At 43.6% G+C, this 25,331-nt stretch overlaps 2 protein-coding genes across 3 annotated transcripts in view; both read left to right on the forward strand.

The window, feature by feature from the left end:
• The window catches only part of ARFGEF2 (ADP ribosylation factor guanine nucleotide exchange factor 2), a 34,824-nt gene extending 31,329 nt beyond the window's left edge, over positions 1-3,495 (forward strand). Inside the window, exon 39 of the mRNA XM_040079814.2 lies at positions 290-3,495. Within this exon, the coding sequence (XP_039935748.1) occupies positions 290-466 (177 nt within the window). The 3' untranslated portion in view covers positions 467-3,495. The remainder of the gene's footprint in view (positions 1-289) is intronic.
• Positions 3,496-4,017: 522 nt separating this feature from the next.
• Positions 4,018-24,665, forward strand: CSE1L (chromosome segregation 1 like). Of its 2 annotated transcripts, none has more exons than XM_040079955.2 (25): positions 4,018-4,140; positions 6,295-6,390; positions 6,952-7,094; positions 8,098-8,199; positions 8,609-8,754; positions 9,050-9,140; positions 9,405-9,512; positions 10,400-10,492; positions 11,723-11,890; positions 11,985-12,114; positions 12,796-12,861; positions 14,342-14,544; positions 15,515-15,599; positions 16,294-16,355; positions 17,105-17,241; positions 17,395-17,498; positions 18,095-18,192; positions 19,063-19,213; positions 19,701-19,909; positions 20,399-20,496; positions 20,698-20,783; positions 21,850-21,931; positions 22,362-22,508; positions 23,354-23,585; positions 24,137-24,665. In XM_040079955.2, the coding sequence occupies exons 2-25, from the start codon at positions 6,306-6,308 to the stop codon at positions 24,224-24,226; spliced, it is 2,916 nt and encodes a 971-aa protein (XP_039935889.1). In that variant the 5' UTR covers positions 4,018-4,140; positions 6,295-6,305; the 3' UTR covers positions 24,227-24,665. The 2 variants fall into 2 exon arrangements, with proteins under 2 accessions (XP_039935889.1, XP_039935888.1); XM_040079954.2 differs by lacking the exon at positions 4,018-4,140 and adding an exon at positions 6,049-6,068.
• The last annotated feature ends 666 nt before the right edge of the window (positions 24,666-25,331 follow it).

Below are 25,331 nucleotides of genomic sequence, written 5' to 3' on the forward strand. Positions count from 1 at the left end.
ATTTTCAGGACCTTGGCCCTTTTGAGGAAAAGGGAATGCAAATATTCACATTGCTACAAACAGACTCTGATACTACCTCTAAACCCTGACTGTGTTTAGGGAGTAACAGCAAGGCAGGCCCTGTGCGTGCTGCTGCCACAAAGAGTGTGGAGCTTGCTGCCCCTGGGCCGTCGGGAGGGCTTGGTTGAGGCCTGGTGTTTTAACAAGTTGGTGAAGCCATGAATGTGCCAACACTTTGTATTTTGCTCTAGCAGTGCAGAATGATGATGTGTTTGTGTCTCTCGGCTAGTTCAGGGCACACGCTTCCACCTATTACCCGTTCCTGTGTGAGATCATGCAGTTCGACCTGATCCCCGAGCTGCGGGCGGTGCTGCGGAGGTTCTTCCTGCGCATCGGGGTGGTGTTCAACATCTGCATCACCGAGCAGCAGGCGCGCACAGCTGGGATGCACCTGCCTTCCTGCTAGCTCTGCCTGGGGCTGTCGCAGCGGCCTGTGCGCACAGCCATGGCCAGAGGTGGATTGAAGCACGTGGGAAAAGATGGGACCCTGGTCTATCACCACAGGAACAAGTTATTCTTACCACAATGGCATTTGGGTTCTGTCCATCCTACAGAAGTATCAGCAGTTTTATTTAAATTCTTGCTTACAGAGTCAATACAGTAGTGTGCAGTCTCTTTGTTTCAATGCTAATCATTTGTGTGATCCAGTGTGTCTCTTGTAGTGTTTTATCCGCTGCTTGGTCTTTCATCCCAGCTAGAGCTGATAAACCAGCTGGATCTCTCCACAGAAGTTATGCCCCTTGGAACTAATGACTCTATTTGTGTAGCCTTGTGATGTTGGCACATGTTCATAATAAACTCGACTGTGGTGGCCAGTGACCACCCTGGGTGAGATCCGTCTGGGTTTTCCTTTTGTCCAGGACCAGGCCAGGGAGGGCACTGGGCTGTTGAAGTGGACAGCCTGTAGGATGCTTGGAGAAGGTTTTCTTCCTGTTGAGCAAATGACTTAATTTTTTTTTTTAATATCAGTACTGCATCTTCTGAGACTTATTTTTAGTTTTATGGAAGATTTTACCTCAGGAGCAACAATAGCATCTACTCCTTTATTAGGCTTGAGTTAAAGGCATTTAAGAAAAAGAAAAGGCTTTCCTTTTCCTTTCATACATTGGCAGATCGTGGACAGGGCATACACATCAAAAACAAGGCTCAGAACAAATAAACACGCCTTTTTGGATATAATGTGTTTAGCAGTAATGGTAACTGCTTAGCAAAAAGTCCAGTCCTCAACACAAGCTTGTCTCCTTTTACTGCAGATATGCAAGTTCTGGTTTGTCATTTTGTGCAAATGATTTTTGTTCTCAACTCTTAGTTCCTAGTGGCATCTAAAAAAACCCGAATTTCCAAAAAACTGCTCTAGCAAAATCAAACAAGTTCATTCATGTGCTCCAAGTTACAAAAACAATTCTGTGCTTTGAAGGCTGTGAAGCAAAATGTGACATGACACCACAGCTTTGCTTGCCTAAGAGTTTTTTTTCTTTCCTTACAATGCATCAGATTTCTGTGACAATGTTTCCATGACAGTGCTGTCCTGGCCTTTGAAATATTTTTAAATTTCAAGTTTCAAGACTTCTCTAAACCAGGAAAGTATGGCAGGATGGGAGGAGAGGCTCCACTTCCTAAAATAATGCAGTGTTATATTAACTGCTGTGCTATCCAGAGTAGCAAACTTAAAATATTAACAGTATTTAAAGAAAAAACCAAACCAACAAACAGCAACAACAACCTACCTACTTGAATGGAACCAAGTGTATAACATTATTTTGTGTTTTGAGTTGAGTTTCCTGGCAGGATGGCCTCAGGTGAGGTTGTCTCGGGATATGCTGCTCTGAGATACTGGAAATGTGGTGCTTTTTTTTTTTTTTTTTTTTTTTTTTCCTGATTGTTTGTTTGTCTTTTTGTGATCTGTTTCCAAAGGGTTTTCATGGTGCTGCTCAATACATCAGTTTGCCCTGGGTAAGCATTGCTTGGGAAAGGTTTTACAGTCAGTAGCAGTGACAAAGCTTTCACCATTTATTTTCACTTTTTATTTTTAACCAAAGAACAGTAAGTGGTAGTTGTGGCTCTTTGACTTTTAAATGCCCATTAAGTTAAATCTATACACTGCTATTTAGTAGAAGGGAGTGAATGGCTATGACAATAGGAGAAGACTGAAAAATAAGCAATGCTGGTATTTAACTTGCTGCATTCGAAATATCCTTTGTGTTGCATCTCATGCAGCTGCTCATTCCTTGGGAATGTCACTGCATCGGGTACTGCAGAAAATGAAATATTTATTCTAATTCTATTTAAATCTGTAATGATATGCTATTCCTTTTCTTCTAGTCGTAGGTAGTCCTAAGGAAAACACTTGAACCATTATTTTTCAGATTTGGAATGTGTTCCCTCATGTCCCATTAGACACCTGGCCCAGCTGCATGTTCCTGTGTGTGTCACAGGTGTGAAAGCCCTACAGTCATGTCTTGAAACAAGTCTCAATTCTGAGGTCTTAAATGACTTCACAGTTGCTTCATGGACTTTCTTTACTGTAACAGGCAGCATTTGTGTTCTCTCTGCACATAGGATAAGTATGTTTAATCCATGCTTCCCTTCAGCCTTTGGTCTCACACTGTTCCTTAAGAAAAGCTGTTGTTGTATTTATACCAGTTCCAAGCTGCTGAAGCTGGGTGTGTGATATCCAACCACGCCAGGGTGTGCAGTGCAGGAGGGGGCCCGGGCTGCAATGGCATTTTCAGAGGCCAGCCCCGCGCTGTGCTGCAGCCCCTGTCCCCGTGGCGCTGCCTGGGGGTTTTGAGCAGGGCCCTGCAGTCACACAGTCACCTCTTGGAGGCTGTGCCACGCAGGGAGCTGCAGCCACCCTCCCTGCCAGGGCGGGAATCCCGACACTCCATGCCTCCCGAGGGAATGGAGGGGCAGAGGATGCTAATGTGGAAAACTCTAAACCCTGCCTTTTGTGGTGATTAAAAACTTCCTTCATGTTGCCTCTGTTGTGTCTTACCGTCCAGGAGAAGGTTGAGTTTGTCATCCATGCCTGGTACCTCACATTCTAAACTGTAAACAGAACAATCCACGACTAAAACCCACACGCCCCAGATTTTAGCTCAGTCCTACTGTTCAAGAGAATGATTAAAAATAGTAATTTTGTCAAAAGTGCATCTCCCTTTAATCTGTAACTTCAGTTTGTTCAGCACCTTTGTTTAAAATGTATGTTTTCACATATTTAAAATGCCTGAGTTTTAATTTCTCTGTATTAAGTGCATTTACTATCAATAATTTAAAGACCATTCCTTGCCAATGGATGTATAGAGTTCTGAGAGAATACCAAAATTATATAATATGAAAATCTATGTAAAGTTTTCTACATGAAATACGATGTATAATAGTTATACTATTCCATGCTTTAATCAAGTGATAAATCAATAAAGTTTTACGAAGTGTTGCTTTTTTGCTCAGGGTGTTCCTTCAGCGGCTCAGTGTCTTCGGCGCCGCTCGGGCTTCTCTGGGGGTTCCGGGTCGTGTTTACAGCCCCGGCCCGCTCCGCCCTCGTTTCTGCTCCGCCGCGGAGCCGGGCCCGTTCCCTTCACAGTGCAGGGGCTCCGGCCGGCCCCGCTCGTTCCCGTCCCGGGGCTCCTGCCGCCCCCGGCCCCACTCGTTCCCGTCCCGGGGCTCCTGCCGCCCCCGGCCCCACTCGTTCCCATTCCGAGGCCCCGCTCGTTCCCGCCCCTGGGCTCCGGCCGCCTCCGGCCCCGCTCGTTCCCGCCCCGGGGCTCCAGTCGCCGCCGGCCCCGCTCGTTCCCGTCCCGGGGCGGGGCGAGGTGAGGCCGCCGCGCTCCGAGAGGCGCCGCGGGGCCCTGTGGGAAGTTCCCGGCCATTGGCCACCGCCCACCGAGCGCAGCGCGGATTGGGGGCTGGCGGCGCGCCCGGGGCCGACGTGGCCGCTGATTGGGCGGGCGGCAGCGCGATGTCACCGCCCCGCGCGATGCGGTCACGGAGCCGCCGCCGCGCCCTCGCCCAGCGGTTTGAATGTGAAGCGCAGCCGGAGCGGTCGGAGCCGCCGCCGCCGCCGCCGGGAGGAGCCGCCAGGTACGGTTGGGAGGCGCTGCCCCTCACGGCGATGGGGCTGGGGCGGGCCCGCGCGCCGGCGGCCTCGCTGCCGCCCGCGCGCCGACTCCGCGCCGCACTCGGCGCTGGGCCCGCGGCGCGGCCGCAGGCGCGGCGCACCATGCTGGGCCATTCCGCCCGCCTCTCGCGGCCCGCGATTGGTCCGGGGCCGCCGGGCCTGCACAGCCCGCGCCCCTCATTGGCCGCGGCCGCTGCCAGTCCGGGCTGTCGGCGGGGGAGGGGGACCGAGTTAGTCTGAGGGCTCTGGGGCCGCTCGGGATCTCGTCCGGCCCCGGCCCTGCCGCCCCCTCACGGCCCGGCCGGGCCCCGGGGCATCTCTGCGGGGGCCGCCGCAGGAGGCAGCACAAGCGGGGCAGGCGCGGTCCGGCGCCGGGACGGACGGAGCAGCCCCGAGCCTTCCGCGGTACACGGCCTGGCGGGCCGTGGGAGGGCGCGGGCCGGTCCCGCCGCACAGTGCCTTCTCCGGGCTGCCCGGCACGGCACGGCCCCGCGCGGGGCGGGGAGCGGGGCCGGTCCCGCTGCCGCCGCCCCTGGCGCTGGTGGGTCAGGCCCGCGCTTTGGGGAAGCGGGAAATGCCCCAGGGGATCCTCTGAGCGCTGTCAGCGCGGTTTTCCCCGTCAGAGCTGCGTCCTGAGCAGTCTTTGGCACGGGGGAGATGTTCGGTCAGTGCCGGGTGAGGGGATGCCCTTGCGTGGAGCATCTCCCGGTTCGGGCCGCGGCCGCGTTCCGCCTGGGTTTGGGTTCTTCTCCGTGAGCGGTGTGCGTTTGACTAGAGTGGGCGATGTACTAAGCACGCTTTAGGGTTTTCTGAGGCCTTTTCTGCAGGCACATGTTAGAATACAAAGCATCAGCTAAAATACCGCCGATTTCTTTTTGTGCTGGAAAACAAACACGAAGAGTTAGAGGAAGAGAAGGAAATAAGCATATGTAGGTAACAGGTCGAAATATGTTGGTGGATGTGAGCTGGTGAACGGGACTACGGACAAGTAAACCCCAAAAGCAAAGGGATCCACGGGAGGCAGGACTCTTCGGGTAGATTCTTACTTATCGCAAAATATGTTAGGCTCTGATTGGCTCATTAACATGCGTTTAATTCAAATGGGTACTGCTGGCATCTTTTTAAATGACATAGATGCCATAGCTGAAGTAAAAAAAATGTCATCAAATCTCTCTGTCTTTGTAAGCATGCTTACACAAAACTGTTTATTGCACTGGTGATCAGCATGAAACAACTCCGAAGTGGGATGAGTAAATTTCAGTCAGTTTTACTAAATAGAATCTCCAGAGAAAAAATGGAAGCCTTTGCTTCCTCATAAGCTTTGTAGGGAATGAACTGTGCTGCTGGTGTGGGAAGGATGGCAGGATTGATGTTGACGTCCAGAGGAGCATCCGTTAAATCACATCTTATTGTCATAGTATTGCTGTAATTTTAATTATTCCGTTGCAGGCTGTGAAGTAAATATGTAACTGTGGTACAGATAAGAATATGTGTGGGATGATTACTGGAGAGGAGCAATATGGACTTATTGCACAGAGTTATTCTGTAAAAGATGCTGCATTTAAATTAGCTCCCACCCTAGTCTGAACTAATTTTACAGGGAGGACAAACTGTCTGGCTTTGCACAGTCTTTTGTCTCTTTTTTAAAAAAGTATTTTCTTTTGATATTTATCTTTAATAAGGAGTATTTGATTTTTTTGAAAAAGCCTTGACTCTTCAACACACTTTGAATTGTTTTATTTACAATTATGTAGGACAGGACTGTTCAGCTGTTTCAGTCAGGAGCAGTTTCTGGGACTGGCAGCAGAACAAAAGCCGGACTAAATTCCTGTTGTCCTAAAAGGGCAGGAGATCATCCTTTGGCTGCACCTGGTTCATGTCTGCTGCATGTGTAAGCTTTTTCTGGAGTTGGGGGTCCATAAAGCACACACTAGCAGTTAACCTGTAGCTTGGGAAGTGGAATGTTTGCTGTGCCTGGTGCACCCTGCTTGGGACTGTGCTTGTGAGGTATTGTCAGAAAGAGCTGATGTTGCTTCTGAGGGATCTGCTTTTACATGGGTAGCTCTGGGATGGATTTTCTGGTCTCTGGTTGTAACAAAACTACTTGTGGGTTTTAGGTTCTGCCAAAATGGAGCTCAGTGATGCCAATTTACAAACCTTAACTGAATATCTAAAGAAAACACTAGATCCAGATCCTGCTATAAGGCGTCCTGGTAAGTGATTCTCCTGATGGAGAACAAAAAAGTTCTTTCTTTTTGGCTATTCTGTCTCTGTGTAGCAAACTTCGGTGGATATTTATGCAATAACCTCTTTACAGAAGTTCTCAATATTCTTTTAAAATGAAGCTCCCAAAAATCTAATGAAGGATGGAGATAAATATAAATAATTTTATCTGCTTTTTGTGATTCTGTTTTTCTGTATTCTTGCTTTTTTTAATATATTACTTTTTTTTTCACTGTTGCTGTTTATGTTGCTATTTATTTATGTTATTGCTGTTCACAACAAGCCAGGATTTACTTCTCTGGGGTTATGGCTTTTGCAAAGGTGAGGAGGCAGCATTTCCCCATCCTGCTGGGGAGCTGAGAGCTGTTGTTGACAGCAGGAGCGTTGAGGAGCTGGCCAGCAAAGAAGCTGTGATACCTTTTGTCAGACACATTCCTCTGAAGCTCTGGGGAGTGTTTGTGTTGGGTATTTCAAACACACCTGGGAAATGGTAGGATTCCTGTTAGAGAAAGCAGTTCAGCTTTTGCTAACCACAGTGTGTTCTCTTACAGCGGAAAAGTTCCTTGAATCTGTGGAAGGAAGCCAGAACTATCCACTGTTACTCTTAACACTGCTGGAGAAATCACAGGAAAACGTCATCAAAGTTTGTGCGTCCGTAACGTTCAAGAATTACATTAAAAGGAACTGGAGAATTGTAGGTATCCTAGTGAGGAACTGTGCTAAAACTAATCACCCTTTTAAGGTAAAATAAGCAGATCCACATCCCACCAAATTCAGTTTCATCTGTGAACCTACTGAGGGAGCCTTTGATCCTCTCATCCAGGTCATCAGTAAAGATATTAATCAGTAATTCTCACACCACCACACTGGAGAGCCCCATCAATGACTGATGGTATAGAAAAGCATACCTGGAACTTCTGAAATCGCTGACTTGTGATTTAAGTGTATGGAAAAATGGTAGAAGGGTTGTGAGAAGTGTAGCAGTACCATCGGGTTTAGGGTACTCGAGACTGAGTGTTTCTCTGGAGGTGCTTTTCTCTTTTAATTGCTGGGTGATTTCTAGGTCTCTGAACTTCAGTGCTGTCATCACAGATAATGTGACTGTCATTGCTGCCACTGGTTGGGGCAAGCACCCTCATTATTTTATTTCTTTAGTAGCAGCTTTGCAATTTTCTACTTGGCACTGCTGACTGACTGGACTTGGAACTGATTGGTGTTTTGAACTGGTTAGAAAACTCTTTAAGTCAGTGTTAGGATTTTGACTGTGTAACCTGCACCTTCATGTACAGTCTCTAGAAGGGATGGCTTGAGACAGCTCACACAAAATCAATTTGTGGGGTTGGCAGAGGTGCTGTTTGGTGTGGTGGAAGAGACTTGGTTAAATGTGGGGATTTTATTGCCATGTGCACCCACCCTCCCTGCTGCTCAATTGCAGACCTGAAAAGTTACCCTTAGGGAAGGAGAAAAAAACTTCTTCAAACTTTTATAGAAGGACATTATTTCTTTCAGCTTTTTTCAGATACTGCTGTTCCAGATTCACTGAAGGCAGCGCCTCTAACAGGTCTGCTTCTTAGGTTCTTCAGTATTGTAACGGTTACATAAATCAGTATAAACAGTTGGTTTCTGAAATGCTGATCATCTCTCATTGCCTAGAGAATGCTGGTATACCCATAACTTAATTATTGTTTTCATTTTAGGTTGAGGATGAACCAAACAAAATATGTGAATCTGACAGAATAGCCATTAAAGCCAACATAGTGCCCTTGATGCTTAGCAGCCCAGAGCAAATTCAAAAGCAGGTAATATGTCATTCCTGGTTGTATCCATTAAACTTTGGGAATATTCTAAGCATGTCTGGAGGCTGTGGTTATTGGCAGAGCTCAGTTCCCTTACCAGTGAGCTCATCCTGATCCAAGTAACTTCAAGGATATTGCTACAGGTATTTCTACCTACTGCAACTTTTTTTAAAGATAATTACTGTATAATCTTATAGCTAAGTTCTAACATTAGGCAGTTAAACAGCAATTCTAGAAAGTGAGACTGTGTGAACTTCAGGTGAGATTTTTGTATTTGTGTGGAAAGTAGTAGGTATTTAACTCGGTGTTTTTTGACTTGGACAAGAATAACCAAGATTTTCTGGGATGTTTCTGGCATCTGGCAGTGTGCTGTGTGCTGTTCTGTCCCGTGATGGCTCTGTTTCCTTTGCAGTTAAGTGATGCCATCAGTATTATTGGGCGGGAAGACTTCCCTCAGAAGTGGCCAGACTTGCTGACAGAAATGGTGAATCGCTTCCAGAGTGGAGATTTCCACGTCATCAATGGGGTTCTGCGCACCGCCCACTCTTTATTTAAAAGGTACTGCAGATAAGGGGTTTGGGTATGGACTGTAAAAGTTCTGTTCAGCTGCCATGTTTCACTGTTAGACTTATTTTGGACATTTACAAAGCCTATACTTGTGACTTCTATATACACCTTTTAAGTAGTCATCAGATTGTACAGCTTGCACGGTTTTGAACCGTGTTGTTTAATTCTTGTTTACTTGACAGTATTCGTTTCTAGGTTCAGCACAAGACAAAATTCTGTGTGGATTAATTTGGTAATAAATGTGAAGGCTATCCTAATTTTCATGTGTTTTGCTATTACTTGTCAGGTACCGCCATGAATTTAAGTCAAATGAATTATGGACAGAGATCAAACTTGTTCTTGATGCCTTTGCTTTACCCTTGACAAATCTCTTTAAGGTATTTCTTGTTGAGTCATTTCTAAAACAAGTTTAATGTTCTGAATTGCTTACTGTGGATACCTGTAAAATTAAAACTCAAGAATTGTTGTTCGAAACTGTTTAAGGGGTTCAAATTCAAGTAATGAAGTGAAACCTAACAAGGTTGCTAAGAGGATGAAAAACGACTGTCTTTTCTGGTTTTAAAAAACACCATTCCGTGACACTTTTCAATATTTTTTGTTGGTGTGGGTTTTGTACTTGACAATCTTGCATCTTTTTCTAGGCAACTATTGAACTTTGCAGCACACATGCAAATGATGCCAGTGCCCTGAAGGTTCTCTTTTCTTCTCTCATTCTAATTGCGAAGCTGTTCTACAGTTTAAATTTTCAGGTGAATCTCCTTGTTCTTGGTATAGTTTTGCTTTGTTCTGAAGAAGCTGTTACTATAGAATTCATTTGAGGCAGCCTTTAAGGCCACGCTTTATGGCAAAAAGAAAAATCACTGGTGCATCTGCTGGGGTAAAAGCACGATATAAGGGAGGCTTATTTCAGACATTATCTCGGCCCTGTGTAGACAAGTTCAGAAGAGTCTAAGCTGGCGTTGCCCCAAGGAGGTGTTGTATGGGGCCTCTGAGGAGGAGCTGGGAAAGGCAGGAATCCACTGCCTGAGTTCCAGTTCACTGTGCCCCTTTATAGATGTGTCTGTACTGACAGGAGCTGGGGGCAGAGACCATTGCGTGTGGCTCTGTGGCACTGTGGCACAGCAAGTCTGGGAGCAGTGGGGGCTGTCAGGCCGTGGAATCAGATCTGCGTTCTGGACATTGCTAAGTGTGCTGCATGGGAAATGGTAAAATGCTCCCTTGCTGGGGTGACATTTATTTAGTGTCTCTAGATGAATGTAAGTCTGTGAAGTGAAGTGGGATTGTGCCTGGATTCCTTGGGCTGTTCTTAGCTAGGGGCAAAAGAACAAGCTGGAGTTAACAAAGGCTTGTGCTCTCTTCTTCTGAGGGTGAGAGGTGATAAGGCTCTTTCATTATAAAAATGTGAGCTGTTTAGTCTAAGCAACTAGTTTATTTGGAACTAGTTGTACTCCAGGGCTGTGCCAGAACAGTTTTTGTTTGGGAGAAGGAAGGGACACTGTTTCAGTTTGAAGATTGTTTTCCACAGGTTGTTGTCCCTCAGTAGATTATAGGGTGAGTGTACTATTTCCAGTGTAGGTATGTTACCTAAGCAGTACAGTCAGAAATTAGAATGTAGATTTATGCTTTTCCTTCACAGGATCTTCCTGAGTTTTTTGAAGATAATATGGAAACATGGATGACAAACTTTCATAGCCTTTTAACTTTAGACAATAAACTCTTGCAGACTGATGTAAGTACTGCATAAACCACCTGGTTTGCATCTGTAGGGGAGAGGGTGGACTGACAGTGTAGGTCTGGCTCTGAACAATGCAGAGGTTTTTTTGTGGGGCAAACAAAGGAGTAGAATGACTGTAAGAAAACGGAGTTTAAGAGAAGTTGCTCTGCTGTCTAAGGAATTTGAGGTTCAGTTCTTCAGGCTGTGTGGCAGTTACAGGTATACCCAGCTGTGCACAGAAATCAAATTACCAATACTCATCACTGAGTCGATTCTTCCAAGAGCAGCTGCTGAAGTAACCTGACCATCAGCGTCACAGGGCTCAAAGGTTTTCTGTACCTTTCAGTGGTTTATACACCGTGTTCTAGAAAACAGGGTATCTTAAAGGACTTGAAACAATCGAGCATAGAAAGCAGGACGTATCTTAAGTACTTCAGCATTTGCTGTCTTGGTCTAGTTAAAGAATCAGTAATTTCACTGGTGAAAGCTGATACCAGGTCAGCAAAGCTCCAGTTATTTTTGTGCATGTTTTTTGCATTTTAAGTGCTGATGTCTTCCAGATACAGCACGATAGTTTGCCACTTGATGGAGCCAAAACAACTGCAAATTTCTTGGCAACACCGAGAGGCATATTAAGTGTATGTTGAGCTCTAGTTACCCTGCTGCTAAAAGCAGCTTTGCTGCTCTTTTGTGTCTGTGGGCTGCTCCCAGCACAAGCACTCATGGAGCTGAACTGGTACAGGCAGTAAAGCTGCAAGGTGGGGGTGAGGGGCAGACAGAACTGGGGTGGTGCTTGGTTGAGCTGGTGTTTGTAATTCCAGCTCAGTTTCCCGGTTCACATTGTGGTTGCACAAACATCTGTGCTGATCTGGGGAAGGGGAGGGAACTTCTACAACTACTCCAATTAAAGAATCATGATGTAGTGGCTTCTAAGTGTTTCTTCAATGCCTCATGTTGTCTTTTTTGTATTACATTTGTAAATTAATCATGTCTGGACTACTGTGTCTGTTTTCAAGTGCACAGTACCGTGATTTGAGATGTAGGTATGGTGTCTAACTTGAAGAGCAGTTTGGGTACAGTTCAGCAAAATAGAGTAGTTTTAGGGACATGACAGGGATTTCTTTCACCTGTTTAGGACATGGTAAAACGGTGAAGTAAATATTTAACTTAAATACATTGATACTTCTAATGTTTAAGTAGTGTTGAAGTTTGGATGTTTAAGTTCTTCGTTTTGTTTTATGTGAGGATGAAGAGGAAGCTGGATTACTGGAGCTCTTGAAATCACAAATTTGTGATAATGCTGCTTTATATGCTCAAAAATATGATGAAGAATTCCAGCCCTACCTGCCACGTTTTGTAACAGCAATCTGGAATCTATTGGTCACAACAGGCCAGGAAGTGAAGTATGACTTGGTGAGTTGCTAAAATCTGATCTTGTCCAGTTTAATAATAAATGATAAATGGATCAGTCATGCTAAAGTTTTGTTTTCTGTTTGTGGTGCTGTAGCTGGTCAGTAATGCAATCCAGTTTCTGGCCTCAGTTTGCGAGAGACCACATTACAAGCATCTGTTTGAAGACCAGAATACATTGACAAGCATCTGTGAAAAAGTTATTGTTCCCAATATGGAATTTAGAGGTAACTTTTTGAGACTTAAATTTTGAAAAACACAACAAAAATCTCACTAATTATCGTGACATGTTGCTTTGCAGGACTGAGAATTGAGGTTTCCCTCTTGTGTACCTTAGTGCTAGATTCAAACCCAAGTTTCTGCAGCAGATTGCTGTCCTGTGGGCTTTGTAGAATTGTATGAATGTACCTAACTTTTTATGTTGAAATCCCAGTGGAGGAAGTCTAGGTCATATGCCACCAATAAATTTTTACAATTAAAGTGAGTATCTGGATTATTCGAGGAGCCTAAATAAGCAGGAATATTAGGCCTACCAAATTGTAGTGTTTAGTTCTCCAGGTTTTGATGGCTCATATTGATCCTATATTTAAAATGCAGTGAAAATATATTGCAGTGAAAGGAAGCTTCTCTTTCTTAAGTCTATGCCTCTGGAAGCCTCTTCAAATACACCTGGTGTTGAATATGTGAATATATGTATTATTGTTGAATCAATACATCAGCCCATGGGTATGAAAGACTAATTTCTGGGACAGAAGCTAAACAAGACTAGTCTGGCTGGATATTTCTTGTTAATTAACATTAATGTATAGAAAGGTCTGTGGAAAAAATAGCAAGTTGATAATGATAGACCCTTTTACCATAAAAACCAGACTTCAGTACTTCAACTTCCATGTATTTTATATTTTCAGCGGCTGATGAAGAAGCATTTGAAGATAATTCTGAAGAGTATATAAGAAGGGATTTGGAAGGATCTGGTAATCCACAGATTTATACTAAGAATACTTGGTCTTTAAGTATAGTTCTAAAGAGCTGAAGCAATTTACTGAAGCTTTTATAACTTCATTTTGAAATTGAGAAAGTTTCCACACCACCCCCAGCTGGATTTTATCCGGCCTGTGATCAAGTCTACTGTCACGATATGCTCGTCACGGTGTCCTTCTGGTTTGAACAATGTTTTTATAGGGCTTTTCTCTTAATTGGATTGGTATGTCTTCTGCACTGCCCACATTCTCATTTCAGCAAATACAGCCTGTAAGTCAATCCTGAGTAGTAGCCAGTTGTGTATTTGGTTCCTGTGTGCGGAGTTTTAAATAACAGGGAGAGACTCTCAATGTTTGAACTGAAATTCTGCCTGGGGTTGCATACGAGCTGTGCTCAGGCCAGCTGGCCAGCAGCCAGGCTGGGCCATGGCATGTGCTCAGAGCAGTGCCTGCCCAGCTGCTGCAGTGCTCTGCACCAGGCCAGAGCCCGGGTGAGCCAGACCTGGCTCTGTGATGGCTCTGGGCCACCAGCAGTTCACTGACAGACGCTTCGGAAGCGATGCCATTTCATAATAGAGTGAAGAAATTACTGTATGCTTGCAGTGGAGGACAAAATTGGATGAAACATTTTTGAACTTTTTTCAAGAAAACATCATTTTTATCCAGGATTGGCTGCATTTTAGATACTTGGGAAGTTTTTTACAAAAATGTCCTGTCAGGTGTGGTGGGCCAGCAGCTGGCTTGTGCTCCGGCCTGCTGCAGTCTGCGGCAGGGGAGAGAGTGGGAGGGGTGAAAGCGAGCAGACTCATGGATAGAGACAGTTTAAGTGAAAGAAGAGTAAGGAAAGGGGAGAGAAGCTACTGACCCACCACTGCCCACAGGCTGACTTTTGCCCAGCCTGTCCCTGAGCAATGGCTACTTCTCCCAGAGCCCCTCCCCTCAGTTTTTATTTCTGAGCATGTCATGCAGCAGGGGATGTCCTGCTGGTCAGTTTGGATTGGATGACCAGGTTGTCCCCTCCCAGCTCCTGCCTGCCCCTAACTGCCTGCTGGGAAGGCAGAGCAGGAGGCAGAGGAAGGCCTGCCACTGTGACAGGGCTGTTCAGCAGCAGCCAAACCCTGGGTATCGCCAGCAGCTTTAGTCATTGGTACCAAACACGGCACCAAATGGGCCGCTAGGGAGAAAATGCACTCCCTCCTGGCCAGAGCCATCACACTTGGTGCATAATGTCAAGCCAGAACCAGCCCCCCTGCACTCCTGCTGCCACTGCTCAGGGCCAGGTGTCCCTTCAGTCCAGTTGTGACAGAAAATAAAAAGCTTACAGGTGTTCTTACACAGCACTGTGGAGGGTTGCAGTAATTAACGTGGGGTGTGGCTGTAACTTGAGAAGCTGTTACTGTTTTGGTTATTATGTTTACTAATAGGAAAAGCTGTCTGCTTTCTCATATCCTACGATCCTTTGGTTCTCGTGTAGATATTGACACCAGGCGCAGAGCAGCTTGTGATCTGGTCAGAGGCTTATGCAAATTTTTTGAAGGACCCGTGACAGGGATTTTTTCTGGATATGTTAATTCTATGCTGCAAGAATATGCAAAGAATCCATCTGTTAACTGGAAGCACAAAGATGCAGCTATTTACCTTGTAACGTCTTTGGCATCCAAAGCTCAAACACAGAAGGTACTTGTACATTCTATTCATTGTAATCTGTCTGCGTTCAGATATTACAGTCTGGGTGATCCTGCCATTGGTTTAAGCTGCTTCAGAAAGGGAGTAACTGTGCAGTAGTTTATGTTGGTGAGATGAAAAGCTGCCCTCTATATAATCTGTCACAGTTGGTGGTGTATGACCTTCAGGCAGATGGGGCACACTGTGGCCCTGTGGCAGAGAAACAGAACTGGCTCAGCTCTGGAACCTCTGCATGGTCCTGAGGTGCTCTGGAAGCCATGGAGGGCAAATAGAGCTCTACAGAAGACGATCACAAGTTAAGCAGACTAAAAGGAATTTAAATGACTTTTAAAGTTCTTGTCATGATATTTGCCAGTGTTTCCTACTACTTGAATGTTTGATTTGTGAATGGCGTGTGAATGCTATTGATGGCTGGAAGTGGATCTCATTTGCTGGGGAGAAAGCAGCTAATAGGCTGGAGACACTGGAAAAGCACAGCTGAGCTAACCTGTATCTGCAGACCGGAGCACTGGATCAAATGTCCTATGGAAAAAGTTTGGATGTACTAGTTGATATTTTAAACGCTGTTACAGTTCAAATCGCAGTGTCTTTACAAGACAGATTGGAGGCAAACATAGTAAACCGTGTACATAATTTAATGCAATTTTGCTGGAGGTTCTCAGTCTTTTCCTGAAGCCGGGTGTACACTGCTGCCCAGCACTTGTTAGTGATGTGCAACGACAACCGCTCTGGTAGCATTTGGGAAACTGCAAAGTTTGTGTCATTTTATGTGCTATTTAATGGCAAATATGGACTGATTCAGAGCACTTCGTTGAAAAATCTCCATCTAAAAATCCTGAATTAAAAAGAGGCTGCATTTTTTGTAAGAGAAAACTAATAGTAATTTTTTATAATGAGTAAGAAAACTAGCAGTTTATATGTCAGCATATAAAAATAAGAGTTGTTCTTTTGCTTCTTCCAGCATGGAATAACACAGGCCAATGAACTCGTTAATCTGACAGAATTCTTTGTGAATCACATTCAACCTGACTTAAAGTCTGCTACTGGTAAGTTGATGTTAATTTTAATACGGTATTTTTGTGATATATCATAACCTTGACAGCAGCCATTGTTTGTGAAGTCTCAAGCACTCCTTTGTCAGCATAATCTCTGAGATGGGCTTTTCATACCTGGCACAGAGTAATTAATTTTTGTTTGGCCAGCAGTGAAGGAGCTGTTAGAGCAAGGTGGGTTGCCACCTTACCACCTGTTCTCTGCAATATCAGGGTGTGTATACGCGTGGTTGCTATCAGCTACGTGCTTAAACTTGTTGAATCAAAGTAATTTGATTTCTGTATTTGAAACCTTATGGTAAACTTCTCTTTCTACAAAACCCTGAGAAGTTAAAATACTGAGGCCGGGTTGTGACCTATACAGCCCTTATTGATGAGATTGTGGATGTCTAGATTTAAACCACATTGTTTATTTTATACTTCAGCAATTATCTTACTATATCTGAAACACAGTGGGTTGTCTTGAAATGTGTAATTGGAGGCTGCTAAAATTGAAACCAAAACAGAACTGACATTCTAACAGTTCCCATACCAAAGTGCAGGAACGAAGAAATGTATAAAAATATTGTCTGTATTATTTTCTACGGGGGAAAATTAGTGTCGAGTGTTACCTGTATATATAGTACACGTTCAGTAATCACATTTGTGTGAGAGGTATCAATGAAGTTTGCATATTTTTCTATTTCAGTGAATGAATTCCCAGTGCTAAAAGCAGATGGTATCAAGTATATCATGATTTTTAGAAACCAAGTAAGTTTTTCTTTTACTCTTATGGAAAAACATATTGTAGGTTGTTACTTTATGCTTGCCAAGCCTAATTTATTGCACTTGGCCATATGCTAACTCAACAGGTGTTTGATAGTCGTATACAACACTTCATGGTGAATTTTTAGTTTAGAAAGTAAATGATATTGTTACAAATATCCAATTAACATGTAGTCTATATGCTGTCCATATGCTGTGGGAACACTGAATATCTTAGCTGCTTAATTCTATGACACCCTCAGATGTTTCCAAGTCTCTATTAGTCCACATACCCTTGATTGCTTGTATCATTGCCATAGTTGCTACAGAGTACAGCAGTTTTGTCCTTTACCTTTTCTGATTCGGGAGAAGGGGTGAGAAAATACGTTGCATATTATTCTAAATTCTAGATTACCGTTATTAATTTCTTATAAGATATCTGTGATTTTGGGTTTTTAAACCTTGATATTTTTGATTACCTACTACAACAAAGTAAAACGGAAAGGGAACTATACATTAGGATTATCTGCACTTACTGCTGATCCAGTGTACCATAGGTGTTCAGGGGAAGTACAGGAGCAGTGACAGAAGTAGGTGCCTCCTGGTTGTCAAGATGTGAAGTAGCAGCAGGAGGAGCCTCCCAAGATACCTCCCTGTGCCAAGCTCTGCATGGCACTGACAAGCTTGCTTGTGCTCTAGAGTTGAGCCATCTGTATTTTTTAACGTACTTCTGATTTGTTGCTATACTTTTGTAGGTACCAAAAGAACAACTGCTGGTGTCTATTCCTCTCTTAATCAATCATCTCCAAGCAGAAAGTATCGTGGTCCATACCTATGCAGCCCATGCTCTTGAAAGACTGTTTACCATGAGAGGGACAAATAATGCTACCCTGTAAGTGTTCCAGCAGAAATAAAGTCATTGCTGTGTAGATTTTGTGTATTAAGGATGAGAAAAGGAGATCCTTTGTGTCATATATTGTGGTATTGTACAAGGCTTGAAGTTTGTTGCTGTTTCATCATTAAAGAGCTGTGTTTCACTTAACAGCATTACAGCTGCAGAAATGGCACCCTTTGTAGAAGTGCTGTTAACAAACCTTTTCAAAGCTCTGACGCTTCCTGGCTCATCTGAAAATGAATACATTATGAAAGGTAAATGCCTAGAGTCCTGCAATATAAGAATAACTTGGTTAACTTGAGCTGAAGGCTTACAGTTACAGGTTCCTGACATTTTCATTTGCAAAACCTGTTTTATGCAAATGTGTTGAAGAGCCTGCAGTTACTTATCAGGCTGTATCAAGTCATCTTGGGCTAAACTTATGGTACCAAAGAGAAACCCTAAACATAGTGGTACTGTAGGAAATTATTTCTCAAATGGCAGTCTTGTAGTCAGGACAGCTACGTGGACAGTGCCAGGGGAAGATCTGAGCTGTCTGGTCATGGCAGTGAGAGGAGAGATCTGGTCGTGGCTAAGAGGATGCTGAGATCTGGGGCTTGCCCAGGACAAGTGATGGCCTTTGTGAAGTTACTTAATCTCCTGTATTCATCTGTAGAATGGGAATGAGGAGACTTTGTTTTATGCTTTGTCATGACTATAGATTGAATGTTCTTGCAGCATGTGCTCTTTCATTCTGTACCTAATTCCTTGGGATCCTATTTTAACAGTAAAAGGTACAGGATTTAGGCATGCGTTGAGTGGCAGAAGTGTATTTTGTCTTCAGAAGCTAAAATTTTTCATTTATTTACAGCCATCATGAGGAGTTTTTCTCTGCTACAGGAGTCCATAATTCCATACATCCCTTCTGTCATCACACAGCTCACACAGAAGCTGCTGGCTGTCAGTAAGGTAAAGAAACAGAGCAAAAGGATCACCTTTTACCTTTTAGAGCAGTCTTGCTGAGGGCTTGGGTGTACCTTGGTGATGGTGTTCTGTGAGAATACTCTAAATAGTTCAATACTTTCTGATGCAACTAATTTGAAACAGCATTCTAGCGAGGTGCTGCCTTCCTTTTAGAACATATTCTCAGATCGTTCTCCCTGCTCTTACCTGAAATTTAGAAGCAGCATATGAACTCTTTCTGTAATGTTAGTTTGTTGTAGTATAATGCTTGCTTGTGCAAAGGCCACCAATACAAGAATCTGCTTTTATCACAGCTCCTGTGTTCTCTGCCCATGAAACTTCTGAAGCTAATAATAATGGGCATTGAAATGTGGGATTGAATTAAATAAATTACCCTTCTGCTTTTGGTGGGCAAAATTCTCTTAATTTTTTATTTAGACTTGCCAAATTCTTAACCATTGACAATAGGGAATGATTTAGAATACCTTCATCAACTGTCCAGAAAACTTCTTCCCTGTACAGTTGAAACTCAACTGCAGCTTATAAGGAGTATTCAATAGAGAATTGACTGGACACTTAGAAAATTGAAAAATAATCTTTTTTTGGTTTTTGTTCTGTGATGTTTTAACTGTTTGCTAGTTTAAATAGAGCTTCTGAAAAACACTTGCTACAAAAAAACCCTCCCCTTTATGTTTTAGAGGTCTTTGTTTGCTTTTATCTGCGGAATTAATTTTGTAAGCATATTAATATATGTTACAAGTATCCCTAGTCCGAAGTGCTACTTTAGTCTTCGGTTGAAATAAAAAATACATTTAGCAAAATAAGTGACTTGTCTGCAAGTTTGGGTTGATTTATGTGTTTATAACTTGTTTTCAGAATCCCAGCAAACCTCACTTTAATCATTATATGTTTGAGTCAATCTGCTTGTCGATAAGGATAACGTGCAAGGCAAACCCAGAGGCAGTGGGGAGCTTTGAGGAAGCTTTGTTCCTGGTGTTCACAGAGATCCTGCAGAATGATGTGCAAGGTAAGGACAGTCAGTGAGCCCAGTCTCTCACGGGGCTTGGCTGCTAGGATTTACCTTATGGCAGGATTTTTGTAGCACAGGAAATTCCAGGGGAGAAACATTATTTTCACAGTCTGAAAGCGTTTAGATTGTTCCATAGGATTCGTCAACAGCATTCAGTTGTTCTAAATCACATTTTTTAAATACCTAGCAATCACTACTCCAAAGCCTCTTAATATTATTCTTAATTCTATCATCTTGTTTCTAGTAGTTTGTTCCTTATGTTCTGAAACATTAACGGGTAGAGGAAATAGAAGTGTATATATTCAATGCTTGCTAATTTTTGGAATAATTACATTTGGGAAGATATGTTTCTTCAGAGTTTTATTTATTGAAATCTTTGTGTTAATATTGTAAAATTGTGGGTTCAGTCTGTAGATATGTGTTTTCTGGGAACTGACGGTGACCACGTTGTCTGACTTGGTAAATGTCATCGTTTCTCTTCCAGAGTTCATTCCCTATGTGTTTCAAGTGATGTCCCTACTTCTAGAAATGCATAAAAATGAAATCCCGCCGTCCTATATGGAATTGTTTCCCCATCTGCTCCAGCCAGTTCTCTGGGAAAGGACAGGAAACATTCCCCCTCTGGTCAGGCTCCTGCAGGCTTACCTGGAGCGGGGCGCCAGCACCATCGCCAGCGCTGCCGCTGACAAAATCGTGAGTTCTGGGGCACCGTCACCTCCAGGCGTGGTGATCTGGGCTTACAGATTGTGAGGAACTCCAGCAAAGTGCTGCCCTTGGGCAGAACCGGGGGCCTACAAAGACGAACTAATACTTGGAATGCAGCTTTTTGGGTGCTTTTCCATTACATGGATAAGATGAATTCTAGGCTATCATGCTTTTGTCAACTGAGATGAAAAATTCCTGCCCTTGGTTCTTGCAAGCAGTAAGTTTCCACAGTTTTGCTGTCTTGTTTGCCTGATGTTAAACACATGGATAATGAGAACTCTCAGGTTCTGTTCAGATCAGTCTTGAGAAGAGTGAGTGAGAAGCAGCCAAATGTGTTTTCCTTGACCTGAACTGAATCCCGGCTTGCGTTATGAAGGCTTTTGCCTTGGCATGTGCCTTAAATGGTAAAGGTCAATTTTCTGGTAAGTCACGTGCGAAGAATTGTTGTCTAGGGTTTTTTATCTGCTTTTCTTGCAGCCTGGATTGTTAGGTGTGTTCCAGAAGTTGATTGCCTCTAAAGCTAATGATCATCAAGGGTTCTATCTTTTGAACAGTATCATCGAGCATATGCCTCCGTGAGTATGAGCTGAAATTACATTTAAAGCTAACTTCTGTAGGCTTTAATTAAGTGTATAAACATGCCAAATGTTAATTTTTAACAACTGAAAACACATTTTTTGGTCAAATAGATTTGAACGATTCTATACATGTTTTCTGTGAAGTGGCATCAGTCAAATCCTTGTGTGAATTGAATAACTATCCTCTTAAATTTCCAGTGAATCAGTTGACCAGTACAGGAAACAGATCTTCATTCTGCTATTCCAAAGACTTCAAAATTCCAAAACAACAAAATTTATCAAAAGTAAGTTCCTTGCTCTGTGGAAAGTTGTGGTGAGAGCAGCAGTTCAGAGGTGCAGCTGCACAGAACAAGTGTCCTGTCGTGCCCTGTGGATACGTGGACAGAGGGGTAGTGGTGACTCCAAGGACTTGCTCCAAATTATTTGTCACCAAGGGGGGTGTATGGGGCAGCGAGTGACACTTAATTCATGAAAATTGAGGGAATGGAGTTAAAATAATGGGCAAGACTTGTGTGTTTCTCTTCCTTTCCTAGTGTGTGATGTCATTATCTGAAAATGTCTCGATTTAATCTCCAACCAATAGCAGCAAACGTTCCCTCTCCTGCAGCACAGCAATACTGACCACATGTGTCCTGTAGTTGGCTGTGGTGGGGTGTTAGTGCTGTGAAATACTCCATGCTTTTGTGTCATTTTGGCCTCGGTATGACTACATTCACTGATAAGGTTTTATGTTAAACTGCCAAGGCTGTGACAGATTATTGAAATACATATTCTGGTTATTCATGCTGTCACAAGAAGATTGTCATTAAATTATTTTAATAATACAATCACCACACAAATTATGCAGTGTCCATTACTTAACCCTGTATAATCTGGTTAATGTCACCTGATAGGAACAAGAATGATAGAGTTGCTTATAATGGTCTTCCACAAACAAAGTTGAAGTGGTGCTTTCAATATACTGCACCTTGCAAAGGGGCTCATACCTCACCTCAGTCTGCATTGTGTGAAGTTTTCTGCTAAAAGTAAAGGTTTTGGAAGAGTTTCTTTAGTTCTCGATCTGAAAAAAAAATGCAAATGGCTTTTCTAATGCCTTTTAATAACTGCTATAAGGGAAAAAGGAATGACTCTTGTTGTACCATCTAGGTGTTGTGTTGTGGTATGCGAAAAGATCAGTTTTTAGGCAAATTTCAAGGCAGCAAGTTCACGTACTTTGCTTAAACTGAACACGTACAAAGACTGCCATTTCTATCCCCTTGAAAAATGTGCTGGAATGTATTTTGCCGCTGACTCCAAAGCTTTGCTTTTCTTTTCACATTGAGTCTTACTTTGACTTTTTTCTTGTTACAGGTTTCCTTGTCTTCATTAACTTGTATTGTGTGAGATATGGGGCATTAGCTCTGCAAGAAATATTTGACAGCATCCAGCCAAAGTTAGTATGTTTTGTTTGTTTGGTTTCTGTTTAATACTGCTGTGTTATTTTTATCTTTTGAAGTAAGAAAGAGTTTCCTGTTTAGCTAGACTGTCAAGACTACATTTATCACTAATTTGACTCACCAAATGTTTCTCTTAATGTGGTTATTTATCGAGAAAGCCTTATTTTTCTGAATTTCTGAGCACAGTTCCTCACTGATAGTAAAGGTAACTAATCTAAGAAGATTATTAAAAGGAAAGATGGATGTTTTTAGTCATAATCCTTTGTGAAAAGTTTGTATGTGCAAATGTCTACTGGAACAGGGCAGCATCTTAACAAATTATCTGGTTGTCTCTGCTTCCTAGTGGTTCATATTGTTTCTGGTTCTCTTTCGTCACCATAAGGCTGATAAGGCTTTCTAACACTTTTTCTCTCAATGCCACCATAGGATGTTTGGAATGGTGTTGGAGAAAATTATAATTCCTGAAATCCAGAAAGTTTCTGGACAAGTCGAGAAGAAAATCTGTGCTGTTGGCATTACAAAAATATTAACAGAATGTCCTCCCATGATGGACACTGAATACACCAAGCTGTGGTAGGTACCACACTTCTTCAGGTTGTGCTAGTGAGGCTGATTGAGTTACTGAAAATGTGAGCCCAGATCAAAATACATCCTTGAAGGAAACTCCATTGTGATCTCCTCGGGCTCTCAAAGCTGGTTCAGGTCTCTCATGCTGCTTCTGTTTCTCAACAAACAAAACTGTATTTTCAAAGAGGATGGCAGATCTGGCTTGAGATGTTTTTGATGGAGATAGCACGGATTTGGCTAGCTGGAGCTGCAATTTAGGGAAATACACTGCTTTCCTCCAGCTTGTATTCTTTCTGAAAAGCTAGGCCCACTTCTGACATATACCTCTTCTAGTCAGGAGACCTGAGCATATTCATAACCTGACAGAGAAACTGTAGTTTCTTAGCTTGAGAGTGGAATTTTGGGGAAAGCTACCAGGGGGTTTGACTGTCACCCAGTCCTGCAGTCTGGCATGCCAGGTAGTTTGAATTTGAGGACACTCACTGGATCCTGGACTAGATCCCCGAACTAGAACTTTTTTTTTTAAATGTACTTAGAGAAAAGCTGTGCTCTGGAAAATCATTGCTCTTTTTAGGTATGTTTCATGACAGTTTGACCCGAAAAATTTTTAGGTATGTTCCATAACCTACACTGCTCATGCTGTGGATAGGAGTACCCACATTGTGCCTGTAAAATACTCAGACCCACAGTACTTCTGGTCCAGCATACCTTGATCATCTACAATTTCGGCAGCCAAGCAAGTACCTGCAAAGGCTAAATTACAAGGGTTCCAAATAATTTGAGCATCCTTGTAAAATGTGTCCTAACACGTTTTAAGCAGTCCAATTTTGCCCTCGCCTCTCTGCCCGCAGGATTCCTTTGCTGCAGGCCCTCATTGGCCTCTTTGAGCTGCCTGAGGATGACACGATCCCTGACGAGGAACACTTCATTGACATCGAAGATACTCCGGGCTATCAGACTGCATTCTCCCAGCTAGCCTTTGCTGGGAAGAAGGAACACGATCCTGTAGGTCAAATGGTGAACAATCCTAGAATCCACCTGGCACAGTCTCTCCACAAACTGTCCACAGCGTGCCCAGGCAGGGTAGGTGACCTGGACACTCGCGTGCTGATGCTGCATTCTACAGAGGAGAAATGTTTGTGAGAATGGGTCTCTTCACTCATGTTTCATAATCAGCAAAATGAAGTAGGTCACAAAGTAGAATGCAAGATTGTGCTGTGTTTTATTCTTTATTGGAATAGAGCTTTTGTAAGGTTTTTCCTTATGAGCCTTAGAAAGGCCTTACTTTCACAGCACTTAATTTTGCAATAAGCTTAAAGATGCCATTTTTAAAAGGAATATTTACACACTTGATGGTCTATAACTAGTACGTGTCTGGAGTTGAATTGATTGCGTGTACTTGAGGAATTCAGGCAGCTCATATAAAATTAGACAAGGTGAGTGTACAGTTAACTCTTCTAGCCCGTACACCTTTGTTGTGCCCAAGATTTTGGTCAGTAGAGATTGCCTGAGAGGTCAGCTACTTTCCCTGAGGATAAGTGCTGCTCTGTGTGTGACTGTACCGCGTGAGATGGCAGGAGGCAGCAGGGGCTCACGTTTGACTGGCTGACACCTTTGCCCCCCTGTGCTTTCAGGTTCTGTCCATGCTGAGCACCAGCCTGAACGCAGAAGCGTTGCAGTATCTCCAGGGATACCTCCAAGCTGCAAGTGTGAGCCTGCTCTGAACTGCAGAGACTCCACAAGCAAGATCAAAAGCCGGTTTGTTATGCAGAGGGTTGACACTGACTTTTTTATAGCAGAGCTCAGTCAAAATGAAAAAGCTGCTTGAAATTGTATTGCAGATTCCATCTTGTAAAAGATAAGTGTGGCTTTAAGCTGAAACTGAAGAATTTGATGGTTTGTGTACTCATAGATAAAGGTGGCTACCTTCCATTCCCAGTTTAATTTCAAAGGGAATAGTCAGAGCGGTTTGTTTCGGGATTGATTTGAAATCTGCATCTGCAGTGTTTGGATCATACCTGGAAATGTGAGGAGAGCACTGGCTGTAGAAACTCACTTCAGTCACTAAACTTCCTTTTCATTTTAATGTTGTCCTTTGTATTTCTTTTGTCTTTCCTTAAACTTTATCTAAATTGTGAATAAATAAGAAGTACTTGTTTAAAATGCCTGTCACTGTGCACTTACTGTTTTAGAAGAATATAGTTGTTTTAAAAAAACATGTTTTACACTTGGGATAGAATACGAAATAGTGGGACTGTGAGGGTTTTTCTTTATGTAATAATTTAGATAACATTGTAGGATCATACAGAGCAAATGGAAAGCTCTGGGAGAGGAGCAGAGCTGTTGTCCCTCCTGATACACAGGAGGTTTGGTGGCCCTGAGTGCAGCAGCTGCAGCCCTGCTTGCGGCTGTTGAAGTGAGCTGTGTGTGTTCTCAGGGGCACCGGGCTCCCGGGCTGGGCTTGCAGAGGCACAGCTTGGGTCACCGTGTGCGGGCTGTGGCTGCAGTGCTGCCAGCTGTGCACAGCTGTGCTCGCCAGGGCTGCAGCCTTGTGCTCCCCGTGTCTGTCCAAAGGCTCCTGCAGGTCTGTCATTACCGGCACTACTTGTGGATCGTTCCGGAGCTGGAATCACTTTTCCTTCCCACCCGTGTTTTGAGATGAGATGTCACATTTTCCTTTGTTGAATGCCGTCCGCGGATGCGTTGGTGACATCCGCGCTCCCCCACCTCGGCCCTGCGCTGGCCCCGCTGGGTGACGGCCCCGGCAGCGGCTGCGCCCGCTCGTCTCACGTTTCTTTCCCGCAAGGCAGAGATGCGAGGAGAGCCCGA

Source organism: Hirundo rustica, chromosome 16, assembly GCF_015227805.2.
Source record: "Hirundo rustica isolate bHirRus1 chromosome 16, bHirRus1.pri.v3, whole genome shotgun sequence".
NCBI classification, from domain to species: Eukaryota; Metazoa; Chordata; class Aves; order Passeriformes; family Hirundinidae; genus Hirundo; species Hirundo rustica.

What these genes read in the sequence shown, in the direction of transcription:
- CSE1L (XM_040079954.2), top strand. An exon ending in TCCTGCTATAAGGCGTCCTG is followed by an intron (nt 6,391 to 6,951) that starts GTAAGTGATTCT and finishes GTTCTCTTACAG; the next exon opens with CGGAAAAGTTCCTTGAATCT. An exon ending in CAGAGCAAATTCAAAAGCAG is followed by an intron (nt 8,200 to 8,608) that starts GTAATATGTCAT and finishes TTTCCTTTGCAG; the next exon opens with TTAAGTGATGCCATCAGTAT.